The sequence below is a fragment of the Copadichromis virginalis genome, linkage group LG6 (assembly GCF_057382275.1).
Source record: "Copadichromis virginalis isolate Kocher_CV1m ecotype Utaka linkage group LG6, C_Virginalis_male_GT1.1, whole genome shotgun sequence".
Lineage (NCBI taxonomy): Eukaryota > Metazoa > Chordata > Actinopteri > Cichliformes > Cichlidae > Copadichromis > Copadichromis virginalis.
Genome location: NC_140623.1, coordinates 35,141,069 through 35,167,061, shown reverse-complemented (window position 1 = coordinate 35,167,061; position 25,993 = coordinate 35,141,069). Strand labels below are relative to the sequence as shown.

At 38.1% G+C, this 25,993-nt stretch overlaps 1 protein-coding gene across 1 annotated transcript; it reads left to right on the top strand.

Annotated features, from left to right (window-relative positions):
- The first annotated feature begins 649 nt into the window (after positions 1-649).
- nt5c2b (5'-nucleotidase, cytosolic IIb) lies at positions 650-24,042 on the top strand. Its single transcript, XM_085460138.1, has 18 exons — positions 650-862; positions 2,374-2,493; positions 7,289-7,362; positions 13,509-13,626; positions 13,941-14,036; positions 14,156-14,247; positions 15,043-15,100; positions 15,706-15,799; positions 17,000-17,053; positions 17,203-17,286; positions 17,494-17,535; positions 17,656-17,763; positions 18,341-18,407; positions 18,518-18,688; positions 18,977-19,028; positions 19,344-19,404; positions 19,701-19,877; positions 20,063-24,042. Exons 2-18 carry the CDS (start codon positions 2,393-2,395, stop codon positions 20,300-20,302), a joined length of 1,689 nt encoding a protein of 562 aa, XP_085316264.1. The 5' UTR covers positions 650-862; positions 2,374-2,392; the 3' UTR covers positions 20,303-24,042.
- The last annotated feature ends 1,951 nt before the right edge of the window (positions 24,043-25,993 follow it).

Genomic DNA, 25,993 nt, shown 5'->3' with positions numbered 1-25,993 from the left:
GCCCTAACAGTTCAGTCCCTGGTTATTGTAACTATCCAATGGAATATGAATTTTCCTGTGTGTCAAAAACAAAACGACACCTCCAAAAGGCCAGAAAATTTGTAAAATCAACATTTAGGAAAGGTTAACATCTTATAGTTTCAAAAGAGCTTGGAAAGAGAGTGAGTACCACGACCTGAATGATTGAGAACCTACACACACATCTTATAGTTTCTGAAAATTTGCCTATTTAGCATGTTTCAGAAACAAAAATCAACTCTAATCCTAGAATGAATGCCAATGAGCTGATGGAAATCAGGACTCTAACATCACCGAGGTTACAACCAATACATTTTCAAGGTTAGGGGTTGCAATAAAGGTAGTTATTACCTCTTTTTTATGCAATTTTCACCTGTTTGAGACACCCAGTATAGAAGTTGCATATGCATATTAGACTTGCTTAGCATATTGCTAAAATCAAATATTATTATTATTATTATTATTATTATTATTATTATTATTGAATCGTTATGTTATATTATTTTTTTCTAAATTAATTAATTATTTGTTATAAAGTGAAGCCTAATTCAAGTGGGGTCACGTGTTTGTGCCACGGCGCTTGATGGTCCCGCCCCTCTGTGATAGACAGAACTTAACGCCGCCCTCTGAATGTCTCATAACAGCAGCTGGCAGCAGAGAGCGAGACAGCAGGGAGCAGGCAGGGCACGGACAGCTATTACATACCTGGCTTTGCAGAGTACTCGTCACCGCTTCGCCCACAGCTTTCTGTCAGAATATACACTTTTTCCTGCGACTTGCACGCAGCTCAAGGCGCATGCTCAGAGTAACAGACGGCGCATTTGTTTTATTCAGGAACTCAGAGGTGAGTACAGTAACGCCAACCGCAGCTGAACAAAGTGAAATCTGCTCCCACAGTTTCAAGTCTTCGTGTTTTTGTGTCAAAGCCAGCTAACGCGTTAGCTGTGCCTGGACCACCTCTGGCTGCCCTTCGCATCAATGTCAGATAAAGAAGAGCTGGACGGAGGCGGTTTGAGCGGAGTGTTAGCTAGCCCCGTAGTCCGGTGGTAAATAACGGGATGTTGTTCGGTAACCCCGCGAACGAGATGTTCTAGCTTGTCGAGATACTTTTACATTAGGTTCAGATAATCTGTGAGTATTCACCGTTGTTTTCTCTGACTGCGGAGTTAAAGAAAGAGCTGGCGTGATTTCTTCGCCAAAAACAAGTGACAGTTAGCTTCACCCGCTGTACAGTTGCAGTACTCGTTGATCCACGCTCTCTCTCCAAGACTGAGCATAGGAAACAAAGCCTGCTCTAAGTTATGTTTGCTTTTCAGCTGCTGTCTGCAGTACTGTTGAGTTGACCAGGTTTTCGTAATGCTTAGCTGTGGATTTTTGCAAGCCAGAGCTTCCTTCTGACCCCATAGGACCCATTTCACAACATGGGCAATTAAGATAGAGCTAAGAAAGCAAACAAGCTGTAAAATAACAAAAAAGTGATTTGTCTACCAGTTGTGTCCATACTTGTTTTTAAATACGAACAGTTAAAATAAGGTTTCAGATGAAATCAGCTGAAGCTTTTGTTTTGTGTTCTGTGAAGCTGCACACTGATTGCAGTGGTTTTTGTTTGTTTTTTATGTCTGTGGCCCTGTTGACAGTTCTTTGCCTCAGCATGTGATTCTCATTTGCTTTTGTGCTGGCACTAAGAAGAAGAAAGCTGATCTCTACCCTTCCTTCCTGCAGCCTCTCCAGCAACAGTACAGGAATGACAGCATGTCAGCATAAGAGGAAAAAAACACACAACACTGGCCTTTTAAGCTAAAAGACAAAACCAGAAACTAGGCTTGCATTCCACTGGAGCATAAATCCACAAGACTTCTCATATGTCTCTTTTTTTAGGTCTCAGCTTTTTTGCTTGCAATCTGATGTTATAACCAAATAAGGACCCATTCAGATTCTGACTACGATGATCCCCATGTTAAACTGTATCACATGTCTTTGTTTTATCTCTCATTTTAATCTGGCTTGAACTTTTACATACAGTAGGTCCTCACCCTCCACTGTGTAATCTAATCCTAGTTTGATAATTACACAGGAAACACCATAATTAGGCGATGATAACCAAACTATCAGGATATTGGTTTGGCTCCTTCCAAGTTTTAAACCACTCAATTTCTACAGGTTGGAACTTGATTAGCTCATCCACATAATCCCATTTCTAAAGTCTAAAGGACAAAGTGTGATTGAATTATATTTCTATTCACCACAGACTTTGCTGCTTCTAATGGGGGTTTTTCCCTCTTTTGTTGTCTGATCAACACGGATATTCAGCAACTTACATTTAGGCCTTCTGTGTCTCTTTCTTCTTGTCTCTAGAGACTGAACAGTTAGAAAGATGACCACTTCATGGAGTGACAGACTGCAGAACTATGCAGACTTGCCCGCCAACATGGACGGCCTTACAATGAAGAAGTACAGGAGGGAGCCCTACCACAGGTATGAAACATCCACAAGGGACACACTGACATTTCACAGCATAGATTAAGCAGCCAGACAGAGACTACTGTGGAAAAAACAAATAAAACTCCTGGACTGATGATTTTGAATTATGAATAGAAATGAAAGTAAATGAATGATAGTTTTCAGGAAGATTTGAGCATTTGTAATTTGGGGCTGTCAGCGCAACATAAAGAATATACTGCTTGTAATATAAGGATTAATAGTGCTCATAATTCAGCTTTCATTCAGAGGTTAAATCTGCAGGTAATAATAAAATATTGTGGACGTCCATTCTGTAATATGAAAACTAATAATATGCAGTTTCTGTTTGTTAAAATGATGGATTGTATGGCCACCCACCACAGAGGCGTTTACAGAATGAATTGCATAGTTATATACAGAACCACAAAGGAATCCAGGGCCGCTCTGTGATACAGACATCAGGACACTAAAGAAACTACCATTATTAATTTCGGACAGCTTATATTTGTGTTTTTTGTTTCCTTTTTATTTCCAATTTGTCATCAGCGAGTAGTCAAAGAAATTGAGTTAAATTTCCTTTGTTTCACGAGTGTGTTTGTTTGTTTCAGCTTAGCTTTTATTGCTTGGAAATGTTTAGTTTTGTTTTGTTTTATTTTTCTCAGTTTCAGTGTTAGTTCTAGTCTTTGGTTATTATAATGTAGGTCTGCTTTTAAAGGACAAATTTATAAAGTTCAGATCAGTTATTACAATACAGGATTTGACTCACAGCTATGTACATGTGCCAGACTCAGTTCACACTGCTGCCTCATACTTAATGTGTTTAGGAATTTGAAACTAAAACTAAAGGTATTGCCTCTGTGTCTTTATTTTGTAATGATGTTTTTCTCTTTAGTAAGAAACATTGTTTCTTTAAGGTTTTTTTTTAATGTATTTGGGGTTTTTTGTATTTCCGTTAAGAATTGATTGATTGACTAATTAATTTTTTACACCAACAGTAACATATAGTTATTTTAAGTAACTATAACAACGATAACTCAAATCATGACTTAACCAGTTGAGTTGTGTTGGGCGGTCTTTGGATTCCCCAACAGTTTATGACAGTAGCTTGTTACTATTTATTTCACCATGGCAAAGCATGTCATACATTTTAAAAATATACTAAAGTGCGTTTCTTAGATTTTACATTGTGTATCACTTATTGTCATTATAACAGAGTGACTGACTAATCTGTGATTATATCTGTGATTATCCTGTTAGCGTGCTGTGTTTTCCAGTTTAATTCCCGTCTTATTTTACTTGTAGTCTGCCATTGGTGCTCAGCATGTACTAGGCTATGTCTCTTTGTCACTTCGACTGTGAAGCAGGCTGTGCTGCCTTAGATGTTTCATAGAATTGATTGTGACTGGGGTGTGGTCTTTGTAGCTGTTATGCAAAATTTTTCACTCATGAAACATCAGCAGAATGACAAGACCCACGGGCTAAATGGACGACTCGAGATCCAGATATGCTCAGCATAATAAACATGTAGTTGGTTTTGCAGGGATTTTATGGCTTTGACTTTATAGTAAGTAGCTTTATTGACCATTAATATATCTTTTCACTTATAAACATCCTTGTTCCTTTACCTGCTTGTAGTAAAGTCCGTTCAGTTATACTGACATAATCAGGGGTTTATTCCCTGTCAGAGCAATAAAATGAGTGTTTCTTTTCAATGTTTAACTCTAAGGCATGTTTACAATGGGTACTGCTTTTCTTCCATGCTATTATATAATATGCAGTGCTCACAAGGTTTATGAAACCATCACTCATTTGTTTGTTCTGCATGTGCTGCTGGGGAATAAATCAACCGAACTGGTTGATTTATTCCCCAGCAGCACATGCAGAACAAACAAATGAGTAATGATTTCAGAAGTTCTTGGTCAGTGAAATCATTACTATGAACTATGAACCAGCAAAGGGTTACACATGCAGTGCTAAGTGAAAGTTCAAAGGTGCTCTTTGAAACAATGTGACAGAAGTTCTTGGTCAGTGAAATCATTACTGATTTAAGCGTGACCTTTTGTTTATCTTACAGACTCACAAAGGCCTTTCCAAAAAAAGTAAGAGCTCAGCCGAAACAGTGCACTCTGTGTATATCACATTGCAGGGGGCTGATGGCTCTGCCCAGTGCAGATAAACGTTCGAGTCACTGTCTGCATGAGATTAAAGCGCAGTGGAAAAAATCTGGCTGATTGTTCTTCAGCTGCGCTCAGATGGAGTAAAAGTTATTAAGGGATTCACTTGTAGGTGCTATTTGAAGCAATACTGATGTCAGCAGGGCCAAAGTCAAGGCTGACTACAGTAATTGATCTTAGGAGGGGCACGCTTTATCATTTATGGCCGTTCTTTACTACCCCTCCCACAGGCATCTGGCAAGAGGTTACATCATAATGGCACCAGCAAAACAGAAATAGAAAAGATTTAAACATTAAATCCTTTGTTCATCCCTGCGAAATGTTGACTGTATTTGTTTTGGCTGATGAGGAGCACATCCTATTTTGATGAGCCAGTGTTAAATGTTAAATGTCAAAATAAGGCCATAATAGGCTCATTTTTTATAAGCAACTAAATATATAAAATAAATATAGATGATCAAATTTGATATAGCATTTTGATATTTGAGTACACGTTTTTCAAGTTTAAAAGGTCGTTAACCTGAATTTGCAAATCAGGTTTTTTTTTTTGGTTTTTTTTACAGGTGATCAGTTTGAGATTCAGTAGCGCTTAATTTCATCTACAAAATTTATTTATTTGTAAGAAAGGATTTACATTAAAAAAAGAAAGAAAGTAAAAAGTACTATTAACTTTGTTAACAGTTACAGCATAAACATATTTAATTACATTTTTATTTGAATAAAGAAGTCTAAGGATATTTGAAGAGGTAATTTTCTTTTGAAAATCACAACTGGCAGTTTTCACGGCCACAAAAATGAATTTAAAAAATAACCAGTAGTTGTAGGCCAACGAGAAATGTGTATATTCAACCAGATGTGAGTAATGGGAAGCAGCTGTAGCTTGTGGCACTGGCGTGCTTGATTCTACCCGACTTGTGATTGTTCTAGATGTCTTTGAGGGCCCACAAACATCATGGTTCACAACAACCCTGACTGACAGCACACAACAACAGAGAATGACGCAGAATGGCCACAATCATTTTTGCAACAAGTCAGAAAATTTCTGAATGGCAAGACAGCAAAGAGAGAGAGGGAGGGGGGCTTTGTTTGTGGGTCCACTGTTGCCCTGCGTTGCTGGAGCAGTGTCAGACCACCGGAGAGTCAAACCGAGGTTTAATTTCACACAGAATGCATTGCCAGTCGTGTCGTGGACTTTGCTCTAAATGGGAACTTGTTCACTATGGAGCCGCTGCCAGGTATTTCACAACTGATTTAGACGTTGGTGAAGATAAATAGACCATTGTCACAGAAAAATGAGAAGATTAGATGCCTTGCAGTTTTAGACTTGTGTATCAGTTCACCCTTGTTTTTAATTTAGTGTCATTCTTGATTTTTCTGTTGGTCTGATACATATTTCGGTTCTTGTATGATTAAATATTGACTTGTATAGAATTTCAACTATGTCACAGCTGTAGAAGATAAGTTATGTAGGTCTGTGCTAGCAGTCAGAGTTACGCAGACAGTGTGTGGCTGTATTTTCTGTGTCTACGAAGCGCTGGTTTTCATCGTGGCCACTTTATATTAAAGTATTTTAAGATATTATCAGAACTAATTATGTGTATTAATTTACTATTATCGTTAAGGAACACGCCAGCAAGTAGATCTCATAAAATACGCTCTAGAGAAACAAACAACTTGTAATAATGAAAGTATCAAAGAACCATCATCCTCGCATGGTATTTCCAGTACATACAAAGATGAAGTGATCTGAAATGGATATTTAGTTCTCATTTTCATTACAGCACCTAAAATGTAGTTAATTATGTGTTATATATTGGTGTTTAATAAGGCTGAAATGACTTGGTAAGCTCTTCTTAAGTACTTGTCATAAGCTGCCTTTTGGCTTCTTAAGGCTCTGTACCTAACACAATAACAGAATTTATTCTTTTACACTGTGTGGTAATTGCCAAATTTGGAGTAGTAGTAGTAGTGGTAGTAACTTCATCTTTTTTTTCTGACCTTTAGATTAGACACTCAAGGACACCCAACAGTAAACAAGATTTGTCCATGTTAGAACTTATCATATTTTCATTTTATGATTTATGTGGATAGAATAATTTGAAGTAATGAGACTGTACAGAAAATCTGAAAGAATAGGGCTATAGCTATCAGTCAAATCTATAAATCACCTATATCATTGTTTATTTGGTGTAGTCTTTTTTTTTTTTTTTTTTGGCAAACAAACTCAAACTGCAAGCTCATAGAGGTGACACCGAGGTTTGTAATCATAACTGTACAAAAGAATGCAAAAATAAGAGTTACACTCTTATTTTTTTAAGAGTTACACTCTTATTTTTGTGTTTTTTACATTTGCTTTATGTATTTTTCTAGATTTGATTTTCACAGTTATTTTAACACCTCAGTCTATGCATGCACAGTGAAATGCACTGAGTCTAAATTACCTGACTTGATAAAATGTAAATCTATAGATGTACCTTTTGATAAAATTTAAAAGTTGTACTTGGAAGAAAAAATGATAGTTGTTGGATATGTATATGTGGGATAACATTCTTCTTTTTCTCACTTGGGGCAACTGCTATGAGTCATAATTTGTTGCGGATGATTACATAAAATTTACAAAAACCTTTTCCCCCCAGAATCTTTGTCAACAGAAGCTTGGCAATGGAGAAGATTAAGTGCTTTGGCTTTGATATGGATTACACTTTAGCAGGTAAGCTAAATACACAGTCACACAATCAATTACAATCAGTCATAATCAGATCAGAGTTTGGATAATCAGTTAACTAATGAAGTGAGTGATCGGAGGGAAAAAAATGCCTATTTATCATTTGAAAAAGAGATTTCACAGTACTATGCAGTCCTATTATAACAAATTATACCCTAAATGGTTCCTGGACTTAAGACTGTAAATAGCGTCCAGGTGCTAATCGGATACAGTTGATTAATTGATCATCAGCAAGTGGGACCACCTCTGTAAAAGCAGACGTTTTGGCAGTTTTCTGGATTGAACAATTGACATGTGTTATCACAATGCCACAGTTTTCCCAGGAGAGGACCCCACAAATTTACCCCAAGTTCTGACAATGGAAAGAAATTTTTAAAACCAAATTAAAAAACAAACAAACCCAAAAACCCAAACAAACAGAAAATCAACACAAGACTTCTAGAACAATGACATTTGAACAGATGACACCAAAGTGGAGCTCTTTGACTATAATGCACAGTTTGAATACCAAGTACAGCATATCAGCACAAACACTTTATACCAACTGTCAAGAACAGTAGTGAAGAGGTGATAATTTGGGGGGTTTTGTTTGTTTGTTTTTTGCAACTGTAGGACCTGGTTGCCATGCAGTCACTGAGCTGACCATGAACTACTCTGTATACCTGAGTCAAAGATGATGCTATCTGTTAGACAGCTAAAGCATGGCCGAAACTGGGTCATGCAAGAGGACAATGATCCCAAGCATACCATTAACTCTACAACATAACAGCTGAAAAGAAAAGACCCAATGACAAAGTCACAGTCAGATTATAATTATTTTTATGATTTTGATCTTTTTTCATTTTTACTTCTTTTTACTTCTAAATTTGCCAGTTTTTAAGAGACGTTTATTATATACGGTCCAAAAGTGTTTTAGATTTAATAAACAATCGATCAATTTATTGATCTAATTAATCAGCACTTTTTAGGGTTTTGGTATGCAGGCCAAGTTGGCTGGAGTGTTGTATAGCACATTCTCAGTTTACATGGCTCGTCTGTGCTGTCATCAACAATACAGTCTTGTCAAAATGACCATTCCTATCTTGATAAACGTTATGTAATGAATCTATAAAAGTGTCTTGGAGTGGCATTGACTGAAAGGGAAACCAACTTTGTGGTTGTCACGTTAAATTTAGATTTTGAGAGCGCATTTATTTATGTGCCTTTAGAAGCTGAAAAAAACTCCCTAGCTGTTAAATGTGCTGTGACCTCATGTTTGGTGTAGATGTTGAAGTCTATAGTATCCCTGTCTTTTCAGCTCTATATTTGGGTACCCTACCATTGCCCCTGAACCACAGCTTGTTGTTCATAAAGTATTATTTAGGTCAATGATAGTGATACACTGAGTATGCCATAACACTAGGATAACGAAATGTTAAGCCAGCAGTAGCTCTCTGTAACACAGACTTAATTGTGTATGTTCTTTTTCCTAGTGGCTAGCAACCTGGCTAAAAATATCCTGATTTTTCATGCCACTTTGTTCTGTGACTCAGCTCCAGTTTTCGGTCTCTACACATCTAAAAATAAATCTTCCCTGACTTTGAAAAACAGGTCACGTTTGTTTGTTGAGTTCAGCAATGACGGCTCCCCTGAGAACAAGAGTCACTTGTAGTTCTTCTTTGACTCTGGACCCCTATCACCATTCGGGGTATAAGAGATTTTACAGATGCTCAGCTGTTGACATGACTCTCTTTATGGGAGCTCATAACCAAGTGTTAATGTTTGCTTGAAGGGTGGCTATCGTGTATCTTTGGAGAGTGTTCACATTTTGATCACAGAACTGCTTCCTCAGATTGACTGTTGCTTAATCACATGCAACGCTATGTGATAGAAGGCGGTTCAGATGTGCAGCACGCCTGAAATATGTACATTTCAAATATTACTTGCTTTTTGCATGCAATGTTTATGGAAAAAGGTAAGGAAGAAAGATTGGGATTATAAAAATAGAGATTTAAAGCAGAAACATAATTTATTTTTTTAAATCACTATGTAAAAACTCAATAATATCTGTCAGGAAATTTTGGTACACATGAACAAATGAAAACACAGATTATAGTTTAGAAAGTATGACAAAACTAAACATCAGTTGCTATTTCAATCTCCACTGTCCACTTCTGATGATGTGAAGATGTTGCCTACAGTGCTGCTCCTACAGAGATGAGGGGCTCCTGTCTCAGCTTGTAGATAAGTTGGCAAGAATCTGTAAGATTTGAAGATATTTTGCTATTTTAAGCTAGCAGTTCTCAAATATGTACTCTTTGCATAACAAGCGCGGTGGCTGAGTGTAACATATTGGGAGTGGATTGGAGCAGTTGTCAACATGATTAAAGAGTTGTGTTTTTTATTGAGTTCACAGCCTTCATTGTGGCATGTCTATGGTGTGTCGAGTGTTTCCAAACAGAGAAAGAAAGTCTAAAACTCAGAGAAACCAAGAGCAGTTTTTCAGTAATTCTTTTCGCAGTCATTAAGCATTTTGAAAAAATAGTGGGTTTTGGGGAAAACCCTTAAGTTAATTGAACGTATGCAAAACCTAATGTAATGATTTTGCTTATCTTCGGAGATTGTGTGAGGCTTTGGGTGAATTTTAAACACAGTCCCTGTCAACTGTAATCAGTTTGGCATATATCACACTGTGCAAAGACTACTATTGTGTGTATTCAGCATATATTGCAGTTCTGCATAGTGAATTTAAGCTGAAGATAACGGTCATATTATAAAACGTTTTAATAAGTTAACTTTTTCTTTACTTTGGTATGCGATTGTGATTGAAGCAGGAAATGCACTCCATGTCCTGATTCATGAAGATAATTCTCTCTGTTTTTCTGGATTAATCCTTGTGTTTACAGTGACATACTAAAATACCTTAAAAAGCTCAGAAAAATCACATCTTATGTATCGAATAAAAAAGGTAAAGTTTGGAAAGGAAATATTGCTAGGAATGCGAAGGAAAAAAACTATTAAGGTGCCTTTAAAGTTCTTGTGACCTTGGTTTCAGATGTCAAAGCATTTTTGATACATTTAAATGTATTCAAGAAAGAAGCAACAATCTAATCCATTCATAAAGCTTGCTGTGTAATCAAATTTCACTATGCCAGCAACAGGGGAATTCCATTTTAATTCAGATATTGAGAAATTACGATTGGTTCTTGGAGACCTCACCATCGCCTGTTACTAGCTGTGCTCCTGTTATCCCTTTCAAGCGTTTGAGAAGAGCACAGACTATAAAAGAAATGCAACGTAAACGAACTAATTAACCAAAAATTAAAGTATTTGTGTTCATATGACTGTCTATAGCTCTTGGAATAAAGACGGTCAAAGAAAATGTGATTTCAGGGCTTGTTTTTAATATCAGCATAAGTATTTTAGATTGTTATAGACAATTTCATAATGCATTGTCATCATGCATCAGTGTAATGACGTACAGTGACTTCCAGAATGAGACATTTTGTGCCATTTTGCTCAACACGAGGATAAGAAGAGGTGAAAAGTTTGTTCTATTCTAAAGCTTTAGTGCAAACAAATTGCAAATATCATACATTTCGTAAGACTTTGTAAACTGAATTAGCAATGTTGAGACAACATTGCGTCATCTGTTCTTCTGCTCCTAAAGGGAACACGTAACACCCTGCAGAAAGTTGCTCAAACACAGTTTTAGGCCCAGATTGCAGTGAGAGATACAAGCAGGTTTGTCCTAGTTTTCTCACAGACTTTTGGCTGGAATGTGTGCCCCTGAGGCAATGTTTAAGCTTTCTAATTTTTCCCACAATATGCTTCATAGTGTTGCAAATTTGTCACAGAGGCCTACATTTCCACTTTATTCTGTGCAAATATTAAGACACAAGTTAAATTATTGCTGTGTGAAATGGGTCAGATAGAGTCTCCTTGTACGACACACTATATCTGATTTGGAGATAAGGGTCTATCAGCAGAAGGGCTTTCTGCTGGTTGTTTATCTTGTATGCAAGAGGTCTACGTTACATCTAGGCCTGTGGTGGCCTGGCCTATAAACTCTGGAGACATACGTTGCTGCTCAGCAGTGGGAGTATAATTATCTGGCATCAGTCCCATTGGGGATAAAAAGGGAAACAGATCTCTGAAGTTCCCACCACAGGGGGAGAGAGTCAAGGACACAGCAAACAACAATAACCCAACTTCCTGTTTACAAAAAATGCAGTAAACATGAGCATCTCAGATGTCTCATTTACTAAAACATGCAGCTTTATGTTGCATTATGTAGTCTTGGGTGTGGCTTTCATGAAATACAGTTCTACGATAGTCTATCAACAGTTCACAGTTCGAAGATTTGATGTAAAGGGCTTTTAACATAAAATACCTAACCATAGTTCATTCCAAACTTAACTCTGGCTGGTGCACTTTCATTAAACAGTAACATTATGGACAAAATGACATTTTAAGCCAATTACTGGGGGAACTTTAGTAGCTTTTGACCTAATATTAACTTTGTGTAGTAGGGAGTTTTAGCTGTCCCATAGGTTTTAAAATTGTCTAGAATAATTATTATATATCAAACCATTTTCCTGATTTATTCTGTTTTATGTGTGGGATGTACTAATTTCCAAAAGACAACATGTAAAGAGAGACTCCCAGTGACCTCAAGTGAAGAGGGTGACATAGGGGAAACAGGTTTTAAAATAGGCTTCTTTGTAGCAACTCATGAGGAATATTACAAGTAAGCAAAGAGGAGGGGGGAATGCAGTTATATTGGTGTATGCTGCTGCTGCTCTGGGCAGAGAGCCCAAACCCTGTTTACTGGGAGAACACAGCAGGGGGTGAACTACAAGAGGTTACGTGATTAAAATGCAGAAACTGCCTCATGCAGTTACATCATATGATTGTTGGGGTTTTCTTTGTTTTCTTTGCATTATTGTAGGGTCTTTACTTTACAATATAAAGCGCCTTGAGGCGACTATTGTTGTGATTTGGCGCTGTTTAAATGAAATTGGATTGAATTCATGCTTACAGAGTAAAGGTGTCAACAAAAGAACAGAGCTTTACTGAACCCAGGCTTTTCCTGTACTTCTCTGTGTACTTATCACCTCTCTGTATAACCCAGGACTTGTGTATGCACACACGTTTTCCAGAGTAGGACACAGATGTTTTCCTGCTTGACCTACAGTGCTGTTCCCTCCAACTAACTCTTCTCTAAGTATCATCAGCCAATATTTCAAACCCTTGAGGGGCCTTCCACCACCCCACTGGGGGTATAGAAAGCAAGCATTAACACCAGTGCATTCTCTGTTTTATATTTATAACATCTGACATATTCTTTCCCCCTGTCAGAAAGCATTTTAATCCTCTGCCAGTCTTTTTTTAGCCTTGCATCACTGTATGTTTTAATTTCCAGAGCCCACTCCTGTCTCGCTTTTCGTTTAGCCTGGGGTAAATATCTACCACTGGCAGTGACGGGTTAGGGGCTCGTCAGTTGGGCTCATTAAAGCCACTGCTTAACATCAAGTGATTTTTCATTTGCCCGCCCGATCCTCTTTCTTTGTGGATTTACATGCAGAACATCCTGGTCTGTGTTGGTAGCCAGGACTGAGAAGGGCATTGGGTGTGAGGGGATGTTCCAGTAGAGTGAAAACATGTTGTTGACAAAATACAGACAAGATGATCTCAAATGGATAAGGTGGCCTTTGAAAACTCAAACTTATTTGTTGTGTAACTTGAGTAAGTGCAACAAAATGCATATCACCTCATTAACCATTGTTTGCCATCGAATCACCCCACAGGCTATGCTTCTGGGGTTTTTAAATACAACATTGTTTGTATAATTTTGAGTCAGGTTTTCAGATCGATACCATTTCAGTACAGCATCACTGTCAATATTAAAGTAGTTATCCTACAAAAGGTAATAAATACAAATTCAAATAAACAGGGGAAAAAGTTTTTAAACATCTGATTTAAAATCTGTTATATTGATAACCAATCATTTGTTTGATTCTATATGTATGTATTTATAAAATATTAACTACTTTCATGTAACATTTCACAGTTTTTAAAGTGTCTACAGGACGCTTTTATGGGCAGCTGGCATTATTTACTAAACTAATGTGCATGTGTTTCCTTTGTAGTGTATAAGTCACCTGAATATGAATCATTAGGCTTTGAGCTGACAGTGGAACGGCTAGTGTCCATCGGTTATCCTCAGGAGCTCCTGAGCTTCGTCTATGACCCATCATTTCCCACCAGGTGAGACCAATCCCATCTCTCTGCACAGACATCATGAGGCTGATCGTGGCCATCAGATTATTGACCAACTGCTGTTTCTGTTGCCTAATCTCTAAACTTTGTAGTCCAGATAACCTTTTAGCTGAGATATCTATCTTAGCCAAGTAATAGTATGAAAAACCCCATCACCTGTGCAAAGTTCAGTGTCACTGTATTTATTTTGTAGTAAAAGATAACAAGTGACAGGAGTTTAAGTGCCAAGATTGTTAGAAAGTTAGAAAGGCTGTTTTACTCGTGCATTGCAAAATCATGCATCCCTCTGCTCCTTTTTTCAGAGGCCTTGTGTTTGATACCATGTATGGAAACTTGTTGAAGGTTGATGCTTACGGTAATATCCTGGTCTGTGTCCATGGATTCAACTTCCTGCGAGGGTAGGTATTTTCAACATTCCCCCTCAAAATGCACAGATCTCTGCATACAAGCAAGCATCATAAATATAAACATTTGATAAAACATTTTATTCCCTTTTGTGCTTTTTTGCTTTTTCCAGCCCAGAGATCCGTGAACGGTACCCCAACAAGTTTATCCAGAGAGATGATACAGAGCGTTTCTATATCCTCAACACCCTCTTCAATCTGCCAGGTGGGTTCAAGTTCAAGCTTATTGTAGCCATTTCAACAAAACAACTGATAGGAATTGTTATGGTGTGCTCACATATAAAACAAGACACATTCCACAACACACAGCACCGCACAACGTGATACAAAATACAAGTGCATATAACAGATCAGCCCATAGTAGCTCAGTGTATCTACCTTTAAAGTGATTTTTAGTGCAACAGGATATAGTCCAGATTGCAGAAGGGAACACTCCATAGTGCAAGTAGTACAGTTAATATTGCAAATGCATGATACATACATACACATTTTACTGCCCAATGCATTTCGATTATATGAGCACAAGCTGATGTAGGTAAAGTGAATTAATAAGAGCTTCAATGCATCTTCAAGAGCCTAATAGCTTGGAGTTAAGTATTATCCCTAAATATGTTCAGCTAGTAATGGTTTTGCCCAATGGGAAAAGAATGGAAAAGGTCATGTTAAGGGAGGATTGGTCATGGATGATGCTTCTGGCCTTGCTGGTGATTCTGGCGGCTTAGTGTGAAGCTATATAAAATGGATCATACCTTACAGACTGCCTCTCTATTTCCTTAGCTGCTAAATAAAGTCAAGTCTCTGGTGGGCTTAACAATAAGACCAGTGTTTAAGTCCGATGATAAAAATTGACGTATTGCGGTGGTGGTGGTGGGAAGAACTTTCCCATACAGAAGAATGGGATGAATGTGTACAACAGAATCTAAATCTGGAAGGCTGGGGCGGCAAATAATTTCACTGAGGTTCTTGACATTATCTTCCAATCTTCCTGTTTCCTTCACAGAGACCTACCTTTTTGCTTGCCTTGTGGATTTCTTCACCAACTGTGATAGATATGACAGGTAAGAAAACCTTTCTCTGCTTTATCTGGCCTGCAACAAGTTTCTGGGCGCCGCATGATGAGACCATGACAGTTGCAAGCCACAAAGGGTCAAGAGCAAGCCCTAACGCATGGGAGGGTTCAGGTGTCTCAGCTGCTAATCTCGTCTAATTCTATTGTTAATCCAATGGGAGTTCAGTCAAATAACCCTTCGTTTCGATTACAATTACTATATCTATTAATCTGTTCTACCAATTGTGAAAAAGTATGGATTCTTATCAAATTCAGATAGGAATAAAAACAATTACTAACTATTTGCAGAGAATGAAATCCTGATATAACAACAAGATAATCCTCTGACTGTTAAAGTAAGGAGATTTAATGGCCTGTAATTTTTTTTTGAGAATGTAATCTGGAATGGTTGCATGTCCTTTGTCCTCTGAAACCTGGTTGTTGGTCTTTTAGGGGGAGAATGTTTTCCTGTTTGGCTGGGGACCCCTCCAACAAGGGAAGGCTATCCCATTTAAAAGCAAACAAAAAACAAATGTCATGTTTTTGAAAACCTTCTATAAAACTATGGCCTGTCCGACGGCTGTGTACGTGTGTGTCTTTGCTCCCCTCCCCCAGCTGTGAAACTGGCTTCAAAGATGGCGACCTCTTCATGTCCTTTAAAAGCATGTTCCAGGATGTCCGGGATGCTGTTGACTGGGTCCATTTCAAGGTAAAACACATGCAACCACTAAGATTTAATCTGATTTGTTGGAACTAAAACTAGATCATGTGATGAAATAGAGTGCATAAATTATATCTTGAGGACAAGTTATTATTTGCAAAGAATAATTGAATTGAAATAAACATACTGGCATGTTATATCATCACAACCTCTCATACTTTTGACATCTCTGTGATACCCCTTCCTCTGTCTTGGTGGAAGTCTTACCTTCCTTATTTATTCTGGCCAAATATAACATAATGTGATAACAGAAGGCAGCCACCAACAAGCCAAGTAAAATTTTCCTCATACGATGTCTGAATCGAGTCTCTTGACAGAATCCAGTTAAGTTTGTAATATTTACTTAAGAACATCAGGATAATGTCTCCCAGTTTTTATCTGATATGTATTTGTGAAGACGACATATACAGGAAATTTTGAGACTGTCTTAATAATAATGTCATTCATCATATCGTTCATATGCAGGCATATATTTTCTGTACACATATGTTTCAGTCTGCACTAACATACTAACACAAATTCACAGTTAAAATTCTGTCAACTATGTCTTCTTATATTCAGTTAAAAAGTACTTATACCTGTTTCCAAAATAAACTGCAGTTAAACCATGCATATTTGTCCTAGACTGTAAACCAATTTTTTTAAACCTTTGCAAAAAGACAAGTTGTTTACAGAAGAATTAGAGATACTCTTGAAACACTACCACTGATTATGCCACAACTAAACAACACAAGGTCCCAAAGGTTCTGCAGCAGTCATCACCAATTACTGCTTCCAAACTGCTATTAACCATACAGCTGTACTTTAAAATGTTACTTCACTAGAATGTCTGATCTTTATTGTGTATAGTGATCTTTTCTTTAGAGTTTGACACTAGAAAGCTGTTTAAATTTCGTGTGCTAAAATTGAACATCACCCTGAGCATCCGCTGAAAAGGGAGTGAGTTCAAGATGTGTAAGCACGTTTCAGTGATGTCTTAAAGCTAATGATTAAACTTTTGAAATGTTGCATTATTGCATAATGATAATGGATAGAAAGATTATACCAATGTTAATGCAATTTTAAACAAAGGAGTTAGGTTTACTTGTCATTTTAAGAATTTTTATCAGCGTTTTTGGAAATCCAGCATTATTCACTGATATCTATAGTTATTGATGATTTTGCTAACCCCTTTGTCTCACATTGCAGGGTACGCTGAAGGAGAAGACTGTGGAGAACTTGGAGAAGTATGTGGTGAAAGATGTAAGTAGTTTGTATTCACTGTGAGTGCACTGCTGCAGAGAAAACACACACAGTGTCTCACACTCTTGTAGTCTGTGAAGAGGCTGGTTTGTAAAGATGCTTAGAGCTTCATTCTTTCTCTTTCTTTTCTTCTTCTCTGTTCCCACCAGGGAAAGCTGCCTCTTCTTCTCAGCCGAATGAATGAAGTATCCAAGGTTTTCTTGGCAACCAACAGTGACTACAAATACACTGATGTAAGTGTGTGTGTGTGTGTGTAGTTATGGTGGAAACTTACTGATTAGGGAAAACAGTAATGCAATAACAGTGAAAGACTTAGATGCCAGTAAGTTAATGCCGAGATCCTTTTATTAGTTTTCTACCAGTTTGTCGGTAACACGTGTATTAGCTTATGAACAAAGTATGTGTCGCATCAGACTTAGAGACGTTGTGTTGTGTTACAGAAAATCATGACCTATTTGTTCGACTTCCCTCATGGCCCAAAGGTAAAACATATTTTTTCTATTTCTATTTGGTGACGATTTTTTTTTTTATTATTGTCAAACATAAATGTACATCATGGTTTTATCTTTGTACTCATGTTTGTGTGTTTCCATCCACCCCAGCCTGGCACCCCGCACCGGCCCTGGCAGTCCTACTTTGATCTGATCCTGGTGGATGCCAGGAAACCGCTGTTCTTCGCAGAGGGTACAGTGCTCAGACAAGTGGACACAGTAAGCAAAATCAGAAGAGAGAGTTCTGGCCAGAGAAGACATTATAAGTGAACCCTAGCTGGCATGTGTTATGTTGTGGCTTACAATCTGTCCCTTATTTGCTGTTCAGTCAGGGCTGTTCAGGATTTCTTCGTTTTGTTTTCCAAAAACACACCAGTTGTTTCAAACTGAGGGCCAGCTTACTGAAAACAGTGTAGAGTGCATGAGTGAATTTTTTGTTAGATAGTCGTTCGAGCGTAGTTTGCATTTTTGATTTAGTCACTGGTTCAACCTGGGATCCATTCTAGGGTCGAATTAGACAAAATCTGTATGTCAATTATTTTGGTACATATATATTAATGGGAAGGCAATGATCACAATGATTTAAAACGCATAACATTATGTAAATTTAAGCATGAATTTATGCCAGAAAAACGCAGAGGTAAAGGCCCTAAAAATATGCCATCAGTGCATAAGTAATTAAATGATTGTTCTCAGGAAGATGGAGCAATTGCAGAATGATTCAAAAACAGTCACTCACTTCACTTAGGTTATTCAGACCCACTTTTTAGTGACTTATTTATTTTCTTCATTTCAGACAACAGGACGTCTAAAGATAGGAACCTACACAGGACCACTGCAACATGGGATAGTCTACTCTGGAGGTAAGGCTTTATTTGTTTCATCATTCATTCTTTGAGCTAGGCTTTATTCATCTGTCATTCGTGGACCTTAAGAATGCATACATAGTTGGTAACACGCTACTGTCATTCAGGCTCTTCAGACATTGTGTGTGACTTGCTGGGGGCCAAGGGAAAGGACATAGTATACATCGGGGACCATATTTTTGGAGATATCCTCAAATCCAAGAAACGTCAAGGCTGGAGAACATTCCTGGTTATACCTGAGCTGGCCCAGGAGCTTCACGTGTGGACCGACAAGAGCTGTGAGTCTAGAAAGAACTTGACTCATAATAACACATAGTGTGCAGACATGTGGGAGGGCTAGTTTTACTGCTTGTTTTCTCAGTCTCAGAAAGGACTTGATCTTTAATAGCAATCTGAAATGTAAAATGTTGTGCAAAAACTACATCTATAAGTGCAAAACAAAAACCTGTAAATGATCTCACTCTCAAAGGATACATTCTCAAAACTTCAAATATTTGTACAGCAACTGTACATGCACTCAAATGTGCTGAAGAGAGAGAGATTCACGCTCTCCCTCTGTTTTCCAGCATTATTCGAGGAACTCCAGGGCCTGGATGTTTTCTTGGCAGAACTCTACAAGTAAGAACTGTGACCTTTAGCCTCATTTCCCCCCCCCCCCCCCAGGTTCCCATTCTGCTGCTCTTTGCTCTCGGCTGTGACAGTGTCTGTTTGCATACATGTGTGGATACTGCATATTTAACAGAAACCCACAGGGCCAATAGGGTAAAGTCTAAAGTGTCAAAGTGTGCACCTGATAAGCAGGTTCACTGACGTTATTTATAGCCTGGCGCAATTCTCTGTTACGCCACCTCTTTGACTCATCTTTCAGGAGGCTGATATCAGTATCCACACCCCCACCCAGTCCTCATCGTTTTTCTCCTGCTTCCTTCTCAGGCATCTGGATAGCAGCAGTAATGAAAGGCCAGATATCAGCACTATCCAGAGGAGAATCAAGGTACACCCTTAATGACCTCTGCTGCTATGACAACAGATGTGCTGCTTATGTGGTTTTAGTGCTGTTTGTTTCATAGAGACTAATCATTAAACCGCCTCATCAAAGAGCCCTTTCAGTCGGTGTTTGTCTCTCATAGGCTATCGGAAAAAGATGCAGATTCAGCTGTTTCACTGAACAAATACGACATCCCAAATAATTTATTAACCGTACTTTCCAGGGTTAATGAATCAGTGTCCCTCTTTTTTTGACGTGATTTTGAAGGCTTACCAGTTTCTCTTTTTCTTCTTGTTTTATAGAAAGTGACACATGACATGGACATGTGCTATGGCATGATGGGTAGCCTGTTCCGCAGTGGCTCCAGACAGACTCTCTTTGCCTCACAAGTGATGCGTTACGCCGACCTGTATGCAGCCTCCTTCATTAACCTGCTGTATTACCCCTTCAGCTACCTCTTCAGAGCGTCACACATATTAGTGAGTATCTGAATGTAAAGTGGGGGAATTGAATGAAACCACGCACCCTTAAGATGCAGACACATTGCCACACTTCACTGATGCACATACTAAAATATTGTCTGTTCTGATCTGTCATTGTTTGTAAAACATTTCAAAGGTTAACTGTGTTCTTGTTGTGTAAAAAATTATTTCTCCTCTTCCAGATGCCCCATGAGTCAACAGTTGAACACACCCACGTGGACATCGACACAGAGTCCCCGCTGGCTACCCGCAACCGCACCCACTGCAGCGACTGCAAAGAGCTAGAGTGCAAGCGCAACCAGCTGACCCGCTCATTCAGCGAGATCAAGCCACCCAACCTGTTCCCTCAGACTCCCCAGGAGATCACTCACTGTCACGATGAGGATGATGATGAGGAGGAGGAAGAAGAAGAAGAAGAGTAATATAATAGGACCTTTAGAGGGGAGCCATGTTCCCGTTCCTGCCTTCTTATCTTTCCTAGTAGAGTCAAGTAGTGATTGCTTTCAAAGCGAGGCAGAGAGGGGAAAACATCTCCAGTGTGCATATGTGTGATCACACACGCTCACACACGTACACATTCTTCAAATTTCTGAGGATAAGTGTAAAGGACCAGTAGCAAGAGAGATCATATGACTGTCAGAAGACTGCATGCTCGGTCCTCTAAACAAAACCTGTATGAGCTTAGTTAAAAAAGAAAACAAACACAAACTTCTTGATTTGTAAATTCATTTGATTTCTGTATAATTCTCCCAGCAGACAGACAGAGCACACACACTCAAACAGACATCACACACCACGTTTCTTTATCTTTTTATACGCTGAGTTTTAAGTCCTGCTGGTGGATCACTTAGTTTTGGTCATGTTTACGGTTTAATCCACCAGGTTTGGACTTTCTACTGTAGTTTGAAGTGTAACACAAACTGACAGAATATGCACATTGCAGTCACGGCGTAAGTGCCGAAAAATCAGTGCAGACATTAAACATTTTTATATGCAACATGGGAACAACATTCAATTTTTTTTTTATCCATTTTGTTTTATTTGCTTGTCCTTATAGAGCTGTAACTTGTATGTAAGAGTATTTCTGTGTGTGTTTCTGTCACGGTAGACTCATTCAGACTTTAGCATCCTGAGTGACGGTAAGCAAAGAAGATGTTGGACAAAACTGAAGCACAAGCTCGCACCACTCGATACCCAGATGAATATCTTCTTTGACTTGTTTGGAGTTTGGTTAGGCGTACACAAGTGAGGCTATTGAATTGATGCTTTGTTACCAAGCAACAAAGAGGACAGAGTATCTATATTTTATCCTTAGTCTCTATGACTACCCCGAAACACAGTACTGTTTCTATAAATACCTGTAAGGTAAATGAGATGAGCTAATCGTTCAACACCATGAGCGGGCTGTTATGCAGTATTTGTCAGCTTGATTGTTTTGGAAGTATAACGTAAGTTTTTCATTTATCAGATTTTTCTTTTTTGGTAAGGGGGGTGTACAGTACAAGGTCTTCAAGTTTGTTATTTTGCGAAGTGTGTAAAAAAAGGAAAGAGCATGAAAGTGGATTCGGCATGTAATGAAAGTAGTGTTTTCGACAAAAAACTTAATTGAAAAGGTCTAATGAGTTTTAGCTGATTTTTATCCACAGGTCCAGTATTATCATGCCATTCATAGGATGAAATATGAACTGTGTTTACAGTATTTTGCTAGCGGGCTTCTTAACACTACTATGTGTTGTAGATCGTGTTCACAGGTCAGAAATGAGTGAAGTGCTCCAACATTAAATGCTTGATTTTGCATTTGCTCTGATCGTTGCAACAAAATACAAGCTTGTTAAACTTAAAGCTCCTGAAAACTTATTCTAAAACACCTTACACACTTCGTCTTATACGACTTCTATTACGCTACAGTCGGACTAGGAAAAACTGCATAATATGATGTGGCACGACCAAAATGATTGTGACCGTGTGCAATTAACTTCCAAATTGTTGCCTTTGAAATGATTTCTTCAATTATGGAAATTATGTCTGCGACCAGTCACAGTCAGTTGCCCTCTTCAAAGTGTGTTTTGTGTTAAGATGGCGATAAAATAGCAAAATGAGTCAACATGTTATCAGTTTGCAACAGCAAAATGGGGTCAGTCTGTCTTTGACGTTATGGTGATGAATTTGCAAAATCACAAATCTGTTGCAAATTTGTTTTCTGTTTACATACGCAGAAATTCATATTAACTACTTGCATTCAGAGTCCAGTCAGAGCCTCATAGAAATTCAGAAATTCTTCCACAAATGGTGGCATAGTTGCTGCTGGATAGCGATTGAACTGCAAAATGACATAAGCGCTCTGCAACCTTGCCTGTTTTATGGGAATTTAACCAGAATACAACCAGCTGGTAACCAGCTGAGTCGCGTCTTGGAAAGAGATGCGCTCAGATTGATTGCAACATGTTGACTCTAGTTATTTGAATACCTTCAGTCCACGTTGGACCACAAATGTTTGGAGACAGGTTGCATTTATGCAGTCACTGTGTGATTGCTATGAAGCTTGTTATAGACTTCATAGCTTAAATAATTGAAACAACTTGTGTTATGTGGACTTTTCTGCTTAGGTGTTTTGTTTTTTTAAATCCTAAATGGAAAAACAATTTTTGAATCAATATCAAAAGTTTTATTTTATTTAATTTTGAAAACTTTGGTTGAGGTGGTTTAGTAGGGGTTATGATAAAAGGAAAATGTGACAATGGAAACAAAACGTGACACTTCTGCTTGAAGTTTGAGCCCCTCTCCAATGGCACCAATCAGATTCATTTAAAATGCACACGCAAACTTACCTAATGACCAAACTACCCGCCAACTGCCACTGGAATGCATGTCAGTCTATACTGATTGGTTTAAAAAGTTAATGACGTCCCTGCTAGTTCAATTTCTCGTTTTTAAAAAGAATTTTGAAAGAAAAAAATCTTCCATTAAATTATTAAAACTGTTCAGATTTTGTTCATACTGGACTCTGCTGATCATCAAGAAAAGGTGATGGAAATGTTTTCAGGATCTTTAATGCAGATGTCAGTGGCATCAGTGTTCATACACAAGGTAGAGTGCTGCCTCATATTATTTTTTTCAAACAGCAACTTTTTTCTCCCCCTTTTCCTACCATCCACTAAAAGCAACGTTAAGCTGCCTCACCTTTTTAAAGTAAGTCTCGACCTCTTCTGTCTTCAGTGTGTTGGATCGGCCTTTTGATTTAGGCCACAAAAAGGGAAGGAACATGCCGTTTAGTTTTTGGAATGATTTTTGGTTTGGCTTGATGTGGAGTGAGTAGTGGTGAATGTGCTTAATGCGTTGGATAAAACCATGTTGAACATATATGAACATATTACAGCTGTTTAGCCTTTGTTTTTTTGTTTGTTTGTTTTTTACAAGTGAAATATTTATATTTTATGTTCTGATGTTTGTTTCTTGAACATAGAATAACTGGATATGCTACATGATGCAGCTGCATTGCCAGCGTGGAAGAGGTGACTGTCTTTGCATCATTTCATGTGAAAATAACAACAGTATCCGCTCCGCTGTGGCCGTTATGGTAGCATCAGTTTGACTTCTATGTGAGGCTGCTGTCGGTGTAGTTTACACAGAGAGGATAGAGAGAAAAAACAAACTGTAAGCCTGAGAAAAAAAAGGAAAAAAAATCTTAAAATGAAGGGAAATGTGACTAGCATGTTAAGTATCATAATTTGTTACTTGTCATCAGCATCATGGGATTTTTACTTTTCTAAGCTAGTGTTTTCCAATGGTCTCTGTTTACAGAACTGTAAATAGACCTCGCCATTTCCTTTTCATATGATTTTCTTTAAAAAATATAACATTTTTTTGTTCATTTTTATACAATATCTCATAAACCTGTCACTACGACTTGGAACTAACTAAAGACTGGTGAATAGGTTACAGTGCTTTAGAAGATTTTTATCTTGTGTTCTGATGCCCAGAATGCATCTGTATTTAACAGGTGCAAGAACTCCACTGTTCATTTTCTAACCTTTAGTAAACTTTTGTTTTTATGCATATCAATTTATGTTCTTCAGTGTTTTGTGTGTTTCCACAAATTATCCTTTAGACTGTACATTGAAGTAAATTACATAAAAATGTAGAATAAAGATAGTTTGTAATATTTTGCTGTTGCTTCTTGGGTTTTCTTCTCTTGATATTGTGTTAAGGGACCTGAAACCAGGTGATACATATATTGTTGTATCTATAGTCCAGAGCTAAAACTAAAATTTAAGGTATTTAATATACTCCTAACATATAAAATTTTTATTATTGACATAAGGTTTCACTTTTCTAACACTTATGTGGCAAATATACATCTGATCAGTGACTAAGGGAAATTCAAGGCTCAGTTAAAGGGTTTTGCACATCAGGACATAATTAAAAAAGTAATTTTATCCATAGCAGGTTTTAAAATATAACAAAAAAATTTTCCATTTAACAAAAATATTGCTAAACTGGAGAAGGCATCTATGACAAATTGAACCCTTATTTGTTTATTTTGCAAAGCTTCAACTGAACAAACCAAAAGACTTCTGGAACAATTTTCTTGGACAAACGACCAAAGTGGAGATGTTTGGCTGTAATGCACCACATTGCATTTAGTGAAGGCGTATTAGCACAACCCCATACCAACACACGGTAGTAGAGAGGTGATGATTTGGGTTTGCTTAGCAGGCACAGGACCTGATTACCCTGCATTTGTGTGTATGCCAAAGAGTCAAATGTTAAACTGTCTGTCCAACAGCTAAAGTAGAGCTGGAATTGGGTCATGAAACAGGACAATCATACCAAGCACATCAGCAAATACAATGCAACAGAATTCTGAAAAAGAGTCAGGGTCAGGGTGACTGTTCAGAGGCTCAGACCTCTGACAACGCTGTAAAGAAGAGTGGCTACAAGTCATAAAGCATTCAAGTAATGCTGGTCAAGCTGTTTCTACAAACTACTGAAACAAGGTGTGTACTATTCACACCCTGGTGTGTAATTTTTCACACCCCGTTTCTCCTCCTGCTGGAACAGAACATAATCCTGACTCAGCATTAAAGTCCTTAGTTTTAATCATTTAAGGTGCAATATTTTTCTTTTAATGTCCTCCATCCTCCACAAAGTATAAAGCAAAACATGGATAGCAATGGATGCTAAATTCTAACATGGGAAAGTTTGCAAGTGAGTATAGTTGGATGAGATGTAATCCATGGAGTTTAGGTGATGGCTCAGCTGAAAACTTACTATATCTAGTTGGACATTTTTTACAGTGTGTTAACCAGTCTACAGCGCCATGTCAGCAAAGCCGCTTTGCAACACACCTTCGTTTTCCTGCGCCTTGCCATTGATACGCTGCCTCTCCTGTGCTATGGGTCTTGCATTCCTTAAATACGTGATGAAGGTCGGGGAGGTGAGAAATCAAAGCCATGCTGCTAAACATATAGCACTGCAGATAGAAACATATTTCTTTTCATTACAGTTGTTCTGAATGAATTACAAACAAATCAGGATCTCTGAGAGTGATTTAAATGCTTAACAGCTGGTAAATGGTAATAAAAGCTACTGCTCATTAAGTAATGGCTTTGTTAATGACCAACAGCTTAAGAACCATTAGCATCTGAGTGTTTTGAATGAAGTGTTTTCTACTGATATTAACCTGACCCATCTTGGTGGGTTGTTAGATGAAGATTGTCCTGTTTTTAATTGCTGCTCTGGTGTGAGTATCAGTAAAACGTGTGTCAAGTAGAGGAAGTCCTGTCTCAAAAGCAAACATTTGATGCAGCTTCATATGTAGCACACAGAGTCACCGGCTGCCTTGTCTGTTAATCATTCACTTTTTTATTAAACCACTGGCTGGAGAAGGCAACGAGAGTGTCACGTTCAGGCAGAAGAAGAATTATGGACAGCACATGGTTTGAACAGCAGCATAGAGGTGGACAGAAGTCCAGTTTAACACAGGCCTGGAAGACATTCACATGATCGAGGAATGATGACCTCTGTTCAGCTGAGGCTGGAGCGTGTAAGAGGAAAAAAATGACTGTATGTTTGTTCTGTGTCACAGAATATTAAAATAACCACCCCCATTA